This window comes from Erinaceus europaeus, chromosome 2 (assembly GCF_950295315.1).
Source record: "Erinaceus europaeus chromosome 2, mEriEur2.1, whole genome shotgun sequence".
NCBI classification, from domain to species: Eukaryota; Metazoa; Chordata; class Mammalia; order Eulipotyphla; family Erinaceidae; genus Erinaceus; species Erinaceus europaeus.
The window spans coordinates 48,433,473-48,445,784 of NC_080163.1; the positions used below are offsets into that span (position 1 = coordinate 48,433,473).

Genomic DNA, 12,312 nt, shown 5'->3' on the forward strand with positions numbered 1-12,312 from the left:
ATTTGAAAGAGTGACACGTTGGCAGTGCCTTCATCCTTCCCCTCCTTGTCTCCTGTTTGACAACGATAATGAGTTTCTAAGTCCAGAGAAGTATGACAGAGTAAAGATTTCTATGTTATATACAGTTTAAGTGTAGAGGTTAGAGAACTCTGGTATGTGATATATAAATATATAGGCTATATTTATGTGTGTACATGTGTGTCAGGTTTTGCTTGAGAAGTCAAAGGAAGTCATTTGACCTGCTTGGTGTTATTTGTGAAATTTGTAGAAGTACAGGTAGATTCTAGGGCTAGGGAAGAGATAGTGGCATGGTTATGTAAAAAATGTCTTTCATGCCTGAGGCATCAAAGGTCCTTAGCACCATCATAAGCCAGAGCATAGAAGTGATCTGGCCAAACAAACAACAATTAAAAAATTTTTGCCAGCCCTTTTGCTCTAGCCAAAAAGGTGTCATGTTTGCCTTAAATTCATTCAGACTTTTTGCTAGGAAGAAAAGGGCACTTAGTACTGGTCCTCCAGTAAGCAGACAGCAGTCTCTCAAGGCCCAAACTCTGGTTGTCTCCTCCTTAACCTGCCTTTTCGTTCAGAGACAAAGCCAGTTTACCCTGTAAAGCAGGTACTTGTCCTCTCTAGAGGCTGCCAGTTATGACTTTTCTCTGTGCTGGCCAGCATTCTGCCATTCTAGCAACAGATGTTTCTGCAGAGTAAATATTATTGACTCTGTTTGGCTCCTGGCTGTGTTCTGCACTGCCTGACATCAAACAGTGGGGTTATCTGAGCAGGGTGCCACAAAGCTTGGCATATTCCCAGCACCAGTACCAGCCTCCTCTCCTTCTCCTCTCTTTTTCCCTTACTAGAATAGATTGACAGAGGAGCTTGAGAAATACATTTTTGCAGTTTCCACTCCAAGGTGATATATTTACATAAGATACCACCAAAACTTTGGGGTTTAAATAGACAAAAAGCAAACACTTCCTCTAGGTATTGTCTTTTTGATTCCTTTTCCTCCTCCAGTGGCCCAAGTAACCGAGAGAACTTTGTCTGAATCAGGGAAGGCAGCTTGGGCAGGGGCATGTGCTGTAGGGATCTAAGTTCAGAGCAGCTGACTGAGTAATAGAACTCCTCCTTAGATCTGTGTGCTTGTATGTCAGGTATTTAACTTCTCTAAGTGCTCAAAATAGGTGGTCATGTTTATCGTCCTGTTGTGGGAGGATTTTATGTGTTAAGGAAAAATAGGCCAGCCTTGCCTGGAACTGCAGCTTACATTGTACAGAGTGCTTTAAAGTGAATTAGGTAAGGGCTGACAGTTTCTTTCAGTTGAAGTGATTTAGATTTTGACTAACCCAGGGTTAGCTACATATCTGGTAAATGGTGGAGCTGAAACTTGAACCAAGGAGCCAGTGGAGATTAGGGTGGCTGGGGGCTGTCCATCCACCTATAATTAGGACTCTACACTGCAAGTAGAGAGAGGGAGGTTCTCCAAAGCAGTGTTGAGATTCTGTCCCCCAAACTAAGATACCCTAAGGGCAAAACTACAGGTGTTCACTGAATGTCTCCTGAGTGATGAACACAAGCCTCACTCATCTCACTTTGGGTTATTTTTTAGAGTCCAATAACTAGGGTCTTCTCATTATGCAGCTGTCATTCCTGGCCTGCAGTTCACTACTGACTCCATACCTGTGCTCATTAACCAACCTTGTATGAGGTGGGACTGACCTCTTATCAGCTTTGTAGGGCACATGCTGCTTCTCAGGTCTGTGCTGTAGGTGGGGAGCTCTGGGCCAGCAGACAGTACATTCAACTGTCTCCTGGTCATAAGCTACCTTATGGTAGCTCCTCTCCTGGCTCCTCTGTGGGACATGGGCCCCATAGCAAAGGCCCTGTTGTGCACAGGCATCCACTTCATGATTCACTGCTCCCGGCAGCTCAGCCTTTCAAGTATGTGCTGGGGAGCTTTCCCAAGCCCAGTTTACATCTCACCTTTTCTACACATTGTTCAGAAGACTTGTCCAGCATGAGTCTGGGGAGGCACAGGAGGAGTGTTAGGGGCCAGAGAGGTAACCCTGTTTCATTGTTTGCTCATTTTTTTTTTGTGTGTGTGGGTTCTTGGTGGTGGCAGTGGGTGGAGGCTGAGAGGACATTCAATCTAAAATATGGCTGAGTACAATCACCCCCACATTCTATCTATGATGTACTTTGGGGCTCTTAATGAACCTTGTCATCCACTCTGAAAGATTGTTCTCTTCTTTTCTCTTTCCAAACTGCCCATGATCTCCTGTGTCCTTCCTTCCTAAAGTTCTGCCATTCTTTCTTTCTCCTTCTTCTTCTTCTTCTTCTTTTTTTTTTTTTTTTTTTGTCATCATGGTTATCACTGGGGCTCTATACTGGTGCTGCACTGGCCATTTTTTCCTTTTTTTTTTTTTTTTCACTGTTCTATTTTATTGGATAGAACAGAGAAATTGAAGGCGGGGGTACACAGGGAGAAAGACAAACATCTGCAGCCCTGCTTTAGTACCTGTGAAGCATCCCCCCTGCAGGGGGGGGTAGCAGGGGCGTGAGCCCTGGTCCTTATGCGTGGTAATACTTGCACTTAACTGGGTGCACCACCACCTGGCCCCCATCTGTTTCTATCTTGACTTGCCAATGAGTGGATTGTGTTCTCAGGGATATTTCTCAGCTTGAGTTGGCCAGTTTGAAGAGAGATACCTGCTTCCCTTGCCAGTGTCTTTGGATGTTTTGCCAAGGGCCATTCCATAAAAGGGACTAAACCAGGAAGAGGTCAGAGAGTACTGACTGCTCCTGTGTTCTCTTCCTCAACTTATTTAGTGTAGGGCAGAGGACCTTGTACAAACCATAGTCGTTTGAGCCCATGGGAGGGGCAATGCCTGAGAAGGAGCTGCAGGATTCCAAGTGCTTGTCTGAACCCCATTCCTGACCATAGCAGGACCACCTCAGCTGGGAGAGCAAAGGGCTTTTCCACTAGCAGCCTTTGCTTGGAATGAGCATTGGGACTGGGGAGCTGAGAACAAGCAGTCTGGAATTCTGTGTAATTCTCCATTCATGACCTGCCCCTCACCCCCTACATTATTTAGCAAATGTAATGAGCAGGTACTGCCAATATGTGGAGAGGAAACAAGCAAGTGTGTGTGTGTGTGTGTGTGTGTGTGTGTGTGTGTGTGTGTGTGTACGTACATACGTATGTACATGGCAGGAGATAGCTTACTTGTTAGAACACACACCTTACCATTCCAGAAGACCAGGTTTCAGTACTGGGAATGCATGGAAACACCACAGCACCAAGCAAAGCTCTGCAGAAGGTGGAGTAATACTGTAGTGTCTATCCCTCTGTTTGTATGTCTCCCATATCCCATCTTAGAAAGAATGAAAAGGAGAAAACAAAACAAAACAAAACAAAACAACAACAGAAGACCTCAGTCCAGAAGATTAAGATTGTGAAGCCCTAGTTTCCTAAGACAAAAAACAAAAACAAACCCTAAAGGTGAGAAGAACATGACCCAAACATAAGAGACAAATCTGGGAACGAAGAAAGAGAAGAGTTGAGATGCTTTTATTCTGACAGATTATGCTGGTTGATCTGTGAAGCCAGGAACATCCCATCTTATTAAAGCCAGACCTTGTTGCCAATTATGCTTCATATTTCCCTCCTCTGAAAATTCGAACATAATGCTATTTCCCCTTCAATGAGGGAAACATGTATGCGTGTGATTTCAATGATTAGCCTAATCTGCAGGAAGGCTGCATGAGGAATTAAGTTAAGCACATTTCTACCAAGCAGCAGTGTCTGTTAGGCCACTTAAAAGTACCTTGGTGGTTTTATACCCTTAATAGAAGCTGGGGGTTCAAGATGGATCATTGGCTTTTATTATTGTCTTAAGTGAAAGCTTGTTTTAAAAGTTTGACAAGGGCTCCCAGAAAGCTTTCTTTATATAACATGTGTGGGGTATGCTTTTACCTCAACCCAAAACATTGCCAAGGCTTTGTTCTCATGGTGGTGGTGGAGTGTGCTCACCCAGGGAAGTGGTTCAGGTGGACATTTGTCAGGCTGACTGGCCACTTAATATGTGGGTGGGGAGGCTCAGAACTCAGGCCTCACATGCATTTGAGTGGGAAGAAGTCCAGGTGCTGATGTGCCTTGGGAACAGTGCAGTTCTGGGCCTTTTTCCTAGCTCCTTACTTAATGCCCGCTCCCCCCCCCCCATCTTTATTTTGGGCAATGTGGCCTAGGGAGAGGAACTGTTGAGTCCATACAGAGGGTCAGTGGCAACATTGTCCTCAGGCCCATAGATGTTAATGATCTGGGCTTCCTTTCTGACCACCTTAGGCAAGTGGATTCCCATGTGTATTAAGTGCAAATAACACGGCTCACTGTGAATGGCTTGAGGATTTAGAGTGAAAACCTGAATTGTTAAAGCAAATGTATAGAGACTGTTACTTTCTAAAGCAAGTCAGTATTTCATATTATTGATATCATCAGGTGCTATGTTGAATTTAACTTCTTTAGTGCTTCCACATGGGCACAGGAGGAAATGTGCCTGCTGCTGTATTAGAAGGACTGAAAAACTACAGCACAGGTAAATAAATAAGCACAGTTTATTTCAGTAATTACTTTTTCCCTCTCTTTTTGTTAGATTTGTCTTCAGCGAAGAGAAAATTTGCAGATTCCTTAAATGAATTTAAATTTCAGTGCATAGGAGATGCAGAAACAGATGATGAGATGTGTATTGGTAAGTCATAGCCTTGCATAAGATAAAAAAAAGTTCATTGAAACTTAGATTTCCATGTCCCGACTGAACCTTTCCCTTGGGGTAGGAAGTAACTAATGATATCATCAATAAAGATGTAAGGGTCTGGGTGGTGGCACACCTAGTAAAGTTCATACATTACAGTATGCAGAGATCCAGGTTCAAGCCCCTGGCCCTCACCTACAGCAATAAAGCTTTACAAATAGTTAAACAGTGTTATAGGCTTTCCTCTCTCCCCTCCCCTCCCCTCCCTCTCAATTTCTCTGTCTCTATACAAAATAAATTATATATATATATATATATATATATATATATATATAGAGAGAGAGAGAGAGAGAGAGAGAGAGAGAGAGAGGGGGGGGGGGAGTAGTAAGTAGAGGAGTGGAAATGTACAAGGATCATGATGGGTCCAGGACATCCTGTGACCTGAAGGAGAAAGTTTCAAGGTTATTGGTAGATCATCCTACCTTCACTTTTCTTTTGGCTGGTTTTGTAATTATTTTCCCTCTAACCTGAGTGCCAGGGCCTCAAACAAAGCAGAATGCAGGTAGATGAAAGAATTAGACCAGAGGCTGCAAACAATAGCTTGTGGACATGCTGCCCTGCTTTCTTTGGCGCACATCTAAAAAAAAAAAAATTCCATTATCATATGAATGGAATTTATCTAACATTATAGTTTTTCAGCTCCTTTGAAAATTGTAGATTCTGGTCAGCTGACTATATACTCTAACCTGACTACAGGTGGCTATAAGCCAGGTGGCCATCCCTGTCTTCAGATGAGCTGAGGAGCTCAGTGTCTGATTCACTATTGTCTGAAGGCGGGGTTCCTATTTGTCCCCTCACTATTCCATATCAGTACCACCTATTTGTCTTCCATAGGCAGTACAGAGCATAGAAGATTTGCAATATCAAGATGTTTTCCTTTCACAGAGTGTAGTCATTTCACCTTATTTCATCTTATATTGACAACTTGGTTGACTCCCATTATGTGACAAGGTTTGAAAAAGTTGTACTGGAGCTTAGCTGGCAAAATAGCTCACTTGGAAAGTGTGTTGATTTGCCCTGTGCAGTTGAGGTTCCAGCCCAGTCCCCATTGTATTGAAGGAAGTTTTGATGCTGTGGTCTCTTTCATTCTTTGCCTCTGTCTCTCATTCTGTGCCTCTATCTACTACTAAAAAAAAAAGTTGCACTGATTTACATCCTGAAGTGCTATGGAGTGAGTCCCTGCTGGATGAATAAAGGAAGGTGGGAAACAGTTTAGAGCAGCAAAAAAAAAAAAAAAAAAAAAAAAAAAAAAAAAAAAAAAAAAAAACCACAACTATTGTTGTGAATCCTAACTCAAACTCCCCTCCCCCACACACACAAATGCCCTGCATTGTCGCAGGACTATTGCACTAAGTGCATATCACCTTTGAGAATAATACTGGTGGAAAAAGACTGACTCTTCATGTATGACTACTGTGCTACATACTGCATTCAATTAATAAGTATCTTGAAGACAGAGTAGTAACCCAAGAAAAAGCCAGAGATGTGGCTTTTGATACCAACAGCACTGTTTATTCTTTCTGGTGCCAAAGAAAAAAGCTAGGTTGTGACGCAGCCCCACAACAAAGGTCGAGGAGGTTGAATTCTGAGCAGGAAATCCTTCAACTCTTAATAGGAACTTTATCCTGTCCAGCATGGGGCCTGGGAGCCAGCCAACTTCTCATCAGTCCTCGGTACTCTCAGGAATAGGCAGCTTCTTCCTTGAAGGAAATCCTTCCCCTGATAAGTGCCAGGTGGAGCTACCTGAATTTCTGGGTCATCCTTTATGTTAATGATAAAAATATAATGGGAGATTTGGGAGCCAGTTGATATGAGGCATCTGCTTGTGCCAAGGGATTTCAGTCCATCATATAATAGCTCTGTCTGGAAAGATCCCAGAGTGCACATTACTCTACTTTTTACCTCATCTTTTCTTTTTTTCCAGCAAGATCTTTGCAGGAGTTTGCTACTGTACTCAGGAATCTTGAAGATGAACGGATACGAATGGTGAGTATGACCAGATTTCTTTAGGTCCCAGATAATGTCCTCATGTCAAGGAAACAAGGAATCTGCTATCAGAAAGTCTGGGTTAGTTTTCAGTACTTGGAGCTTTCAAGCAAACCTTGTCTTCTAATTTTTGCAGTACTTTAAGCTTTTGTAAACGTTAAACAGTTTACTTGGCTATGTTTAGATGCACTGTAGAGCATAAGAGGAACACTCACTTTATAGAATGGATACCTTGTTATGCTTGTATCCTTGCTTTGAGCCCTGTTACCACTTGGGAGTGCCACAATACCAGGAAAAGTCTTGGTATTGTGTCTTTGCCTCTCTAACTGAAAAACAGAATTACTGAAAAAGTCAGTCTGGTGGTAAAGTTTGTGGTTGCACAAGGCCCTGGCACAGAGAGATAGAGGGAGAGGGAGAGGGAGAGGGAGAGAGAGAGAGAGAGAGGGAGGGAAAGGAAAGTCTCACTATACAGATGTACAAATAAGATCTATAACCTCAGGATAGCTTTTTAGAACTATTTAACTCCAGGGGAGACTTTAAGCACTCTATGAGCAGAATGCTAACGAAGAGTGTCCCATTCTATTCACCTGTTACCACCTTATTCAACATGTTTAAGAGCTCTTAGAAGACCTGTTTAAGAGACTCTTAGGGTCACTTCTTCACTTTAATTCCAAAGTACCTAGCAAGGGCCTGCCATGTAGTGGGCATTCAGTAAGTGCATATTCAGTCAATGACACCAACTATTTCTTCAAAGAAAGGCTTTGTGCACATTCAAGAGTAAAGTACTTATCTCCATCTCCATTTTCTCTAGAGATATCTTTGTGTTAGAACTTATTCAGATGTAGTTCAACTTTGATAGGTCAGAGATTCCATATCCATGTCCCTCAGACATCAAGAAGAATGAAGTTGGATCTGAACACCGTATTGGCCATATGCTGCTCTGTCCCCCAGGAAGGCTCCTTTCTAGGCAGCAATACTCCCAAGGCCTAGGGAAGAGATCCTTAGTGAACATTCTTTTCTTCCTATTCTAACACCTGATGGTTTGAGACTTGGCCTATTGTGTTAGACAGCTTCCTCCTTCTGTGTAGGGAAAACCAGTTCGATGCTACTGTATGCTTCCTCCCTGTGGTTTCCTTTACTGCTCACATGAAACACTTCATTTCTTGGCACCAAGCATATGACAGTTTTTGTTGTTGTTATTGTTTGTTTTTTTTGAAGTAATTCACCACAACACCAACTGGGTTAACTCAAATCTGACACTCTTACCAGAGATAGTGTCAGTTTCCACAGGACTGGTCTCCACATGACTGATACTTCAGGTGCCAGTTGCTGCAAAGCCTGGGTTTCTGGTCAACTGGTTATTGGTTGGAGGTTCCAATGACCCCATCCTTGGGTTTAATTAGTTTTCTAGAGTAGTTCACACAACTCAAACACTGAGGCATATTAATTATTTAAGGACTTACTTGGTTGACTGATAGGCAGCTGACTCACTGAAATGCACATGTTACCATGGGCAAGGACCTGGGTTCAAGCCCCAGACTATACTTAGGAGTACCTGCAAGCTAAAGAGAAGGAGCTTCATAAGTGATGGAGCGGTGTTATAGTGTCTTTGCCCTCTCTGTCTCACTTTTCCTCACTACTTCTCATACTATATCTAGAGGAAAGGAAGAAAAAAATGAATGTTGCGAGTGGTGGAGTTGTACAGGCATGGAGCTCTAGTGATAATCCTGGTGGCAAACAAAACAAAACACTATTTTAAAACAACGTTTTCTTTGAATAAAAATTGATTCAAATTGGGTAATAGCTAGGAGAGTAACTTTTACAGAGAATATTCATAAGTACAACATGGAAGCTGTTTAAAAAAATCCAGTTGGCTTTGTGACAGTTTATTCTTAGTTTCAGTTTCATTCTTCCTTTCTTCATTCATTCATTGCCACTAGGGTTTATTGCTTTGGCTCAATATCTGAATAATGATTTCATTGCCCCCAGTGGCCACTTTTGTTTTTTCCCCTTTCCCCTGTCCCCCTCTGACTTTTTCACCTGCCCTCCTACCTCCTCTCTCTCTCCTTCCCTCCCTCCCTCCCTTCCTTCCTGAGACTGAGAAAGGGAGAGAAAAGAGGAGATAGGGAGGGAGGGGGAGAGAGAGACTAACTCCTGTAGCACTGCTCCATGGCTTGTGGAGGTAGATACTGGGGGGGGGGGGGGGGGAGTTTGAACCCTGGTCCTTGTGTATGGTATCATATGTGCTTAATTGGATACACCACCATCTGGCCCAGTTAATCTTAATTGAGGTATTTTTACATTTGGATTTAGCATTGCTTATGTAGGCTCCTAAGGTAATGAGTCTGCTTTAGTCTAGTGGTCATATTTTAGGGCTTCCACAAAGAATTTTGGGACACATAGTTCAGCCTGTAGCATCTACTATGGCATTATATAGTTACACATTTTCTTTTCTTAAACCCTCATGACAACTCTGTGAGGTGGTATTTATATCATCTCTGTTGTCCTCATGAAGATATTGAGGTTTACAGAGGTTATATTACATGCCCAAGTTAATAAGTGCCAAGGTCTAGATTCAACCCATGTGTGCATGTTATAACAAATAATGTAACTTCTTAAAATCCAAGCATCAAAAGCTACTTACCGCTGGTGGTGGGAATTGTGTGGAATTATACCCTGCTATCTCATAATTTTATAAATCAGTATTAAATCACTATTGAAAAAAGAGAGAGAAAGAAAGAAAGTAGCTCATCTTCTGCCCTACAGAGCAAGACACTATTTCCTTTGATTACTAATTGCTCAGTGCTTCAGTCAGAACAGGGAGGGTGGTGGGGGCAGCCTTAGTGGTCATGGTGGCCAGAGGCAGAGAAAAACCTGTGTGTTTGTGCACATGCTAGTGCCTGAGAAAGGGAAGTAGTTCCTTTGAGTCTGATTGTTGCCCCTAGTCAGTATTTGGGGTTGGGGTGTGTGGTAAGCATATCATGATGAATACCCTCCAGACTGCTCTGGCCTGCTATATGGGAACAATGTCTGGATTATGCTTTTCAGCTTGCCTCTGCAATTTCATTATTAATGTCAGTGGAGTTTACACTCAGTATCTGAGTATCTGGCCACCACAAGCTTCTTTCCTGCCTCCCATCATGTGATAGCTTCATCATCAATTCAGTTCGGCTTAGCCAAGCTCTACTCTCTTTAGAAGCCTTCCCTGACTCCTTGAGACTTTTAGCTATCCTGTGTGTTGTTCACTCTTAAATGTGGGTGACATCCCCAGTTCCTTGAAGTTGAAAATCTGCATGTAACTTTTCACTTGCCCAAGCTTACAAGCCTGTTATTGATCAAAATGTTTACAGATTATTACTCACAGTCAGTTTACACATATTTTGTATGTTATATACATTATACACTGTAGTCTTTTATAATGGAGTGATCCAGAGGGGGGGAGTATTATTAAGAAAACAGAAAATGCATTGCATTACTATAATTATGGATAATGTAAGCTTACGTCCTTTATCAGAAAGCCCATGTTTAAGTGAACCTGCACTGTTCTTTTTTTTTTTTTTTACCTGTACAGTTCTTATTCAAGGACTACTTATATAAAATACATCACCTGTATTTTCTTACTATTCAGTCCATACCTCTGGTTCTGTATTGTCCATACTGTTTTTGCATCATTGTTGCACATGTCTGTGTCTCATAGTGAATGTGAGTTTAAAAGGCAGAGAATGAGCTGCTATTTCCCTATCATCAGTGTAGTACTTGGAAACAAGTGGACATTATATAAACTTTTAGAAACTAAAGGAACTGATTCTTCATCATCTGCAAACACCCATTTGACAAATGAGATATCTGAGGTCTTAGGAACACTGATGGAGAGAGAATAGTGGGGCAAGGGCCTAGGTGTCTTGGCTCCTAGATGGTCAGTTAGAGATTTTTGTATTTAGAGTTAATTAAAAACTGGTTTCTCAACTGTGGATGCTCATGGAAACAACTTGGGAGAGTTTAAATAATACTGATGAATAGGATCAAGTACAGAGCTTGTGAGATTAAACTCCTGTGGTTGTGGCCTGGACATTAGTATTTTAAAAATTTCCCCAGGCTATCCTAGCATGTGCCTAAGGTAAGAACCAATGACTTAGGAGTTTAGCACACTGTGGTGAGCTCCAGGAATTTAGAGAGTTTATTTGTGGAAAAAACTGAACTAATTTTGCAACAACAAATAACAATTAAAATCAAGCAAGTTAAACAACACTGAAATACTCTTGTTTTAAAATGACCTTCCTAAAATATGTGCTGTCAATGTTGAAAAATGGCAATTGGTAAGGAATTTGGAGACTCGCTGTTTTCTGTCCTTCCATTTTCCAGTTTTTTTTAGATCCATCTATGACTTCTGTCATTTACTCTGTTGATTTCATTGCAGCAAATATGCATGTGATTTAGCAAAAATAATGCTTTGTTGCAGTGAGATTCCTGAAATAATTAATCCAGTGACAGAGGGAAGTGATGACTTGAAAGACTATAAAATATTGTATTACTTTAGAAAAGACCGTAGAGTCTTTGAGCTGGATCAGCTCAACCTACTCACTTTGCAGATGTATTTAACCAGAGAGGTTAAATGTTGTGCCCATGGTCACACATTTGGCAGTCAATCAAGAAATCATTCATTCATGTAGTCATTCAAAAATATTTGAGTGTGCCTTTGTTTGAGGATAGCAATGGACAAGTAACAATTTACCAGTGTGTGTGTGTGTGTGTGTGTGTGTGTGTGTGTGTGTGTGTGTGTGAGAGAGAGAGAGAGAGAGAGAGAGAGAGAGAGAGAGAGAGAGATGCCTTTTTTTTTCTTTCTTTCAAGAAAACATTTGAGAAGTTAATGGTAGGTTTCTTTGTATCACATTGATGCTTACAGCAGGTCCTCACAAAAAAGGTAATGTTCACCTTGAAGCCTGAATATGCAATGACTTATTCATGTAAGAATTTGGGGACAGAGAATCAGAGGGAATAGCTAAAAGCAAAGGCTGAAAATTGGGATAGGTCTGGTGCATTTGAGATGTATTGAAGATAGTGTGATTGGAGAGCAGGGCCTGAAGGGATGACCCCTTTGAGGTGAAATGGAGACAGCTATTAGTTGAGGAGGCACAGAGGTTCCACTTCCAGTTCAGTTGCAGGTAGGACTGTACAGAGTCAGACTTGCAAGATTTTTATGCCACCAGATGTTCAAAGAGATTTTTTTACTTTAACCTATACTCAATATTGATCTACTTTTTCCTATCTTTCTTCTCCTTCTGCCCTTCTCCTCTCCTTCTTCCTTTTTTAAAAATGTTAATTTAGTTTATTTTTTTTGGACCAGAGCATTGCTTAACTCTGGCTTATCATGATGCTAGGGATGGAACTAGCACCTCTGGTGCCTCAGGCTTGAGAGTTTTGTCAAGACCACTATGCTAAGTCCTTGACCCCTCAACTAGAATTGGCATATACAGGATGATACCTGAAACTTACATGTAGGCTCCATTCTCTCACCAGT

The 12,312-nt window shown here is 41.7% G+C and overlaps 1 protein-coding gene across 7 annotated transcripts in view; it reads left to right on the top strand.

Annotated features, from left to right (window-relative positions):
- ARHGAP26 (Rho GTPase activating protein 26) overlaps nucleotides 1-12,312 on the top strand; it is a 567,323-nt gene that overhangs the window by 136,587 nt on the left and 418,424 nt on the right. For all 7 annotated transcript variants that reach the window (XM_060180212.1, XM_060180211.1, XM_007518998.3 and 4 more), the window contains exons 2-3: nucleotides 4,650-4,745; nucleotides 6,733-6,794. In XM_060180212.1, the coding sequence (XP_060036195.1) occupies nucleotides 4,650-4,745; nucleotides 6,733-6,794 (158 nt within the window). The remainder of the gene's footprint in view (nucleotides 1-4,649; nucleotides 4,746-6,732; nucleotides 6,795-12,312) is intronic.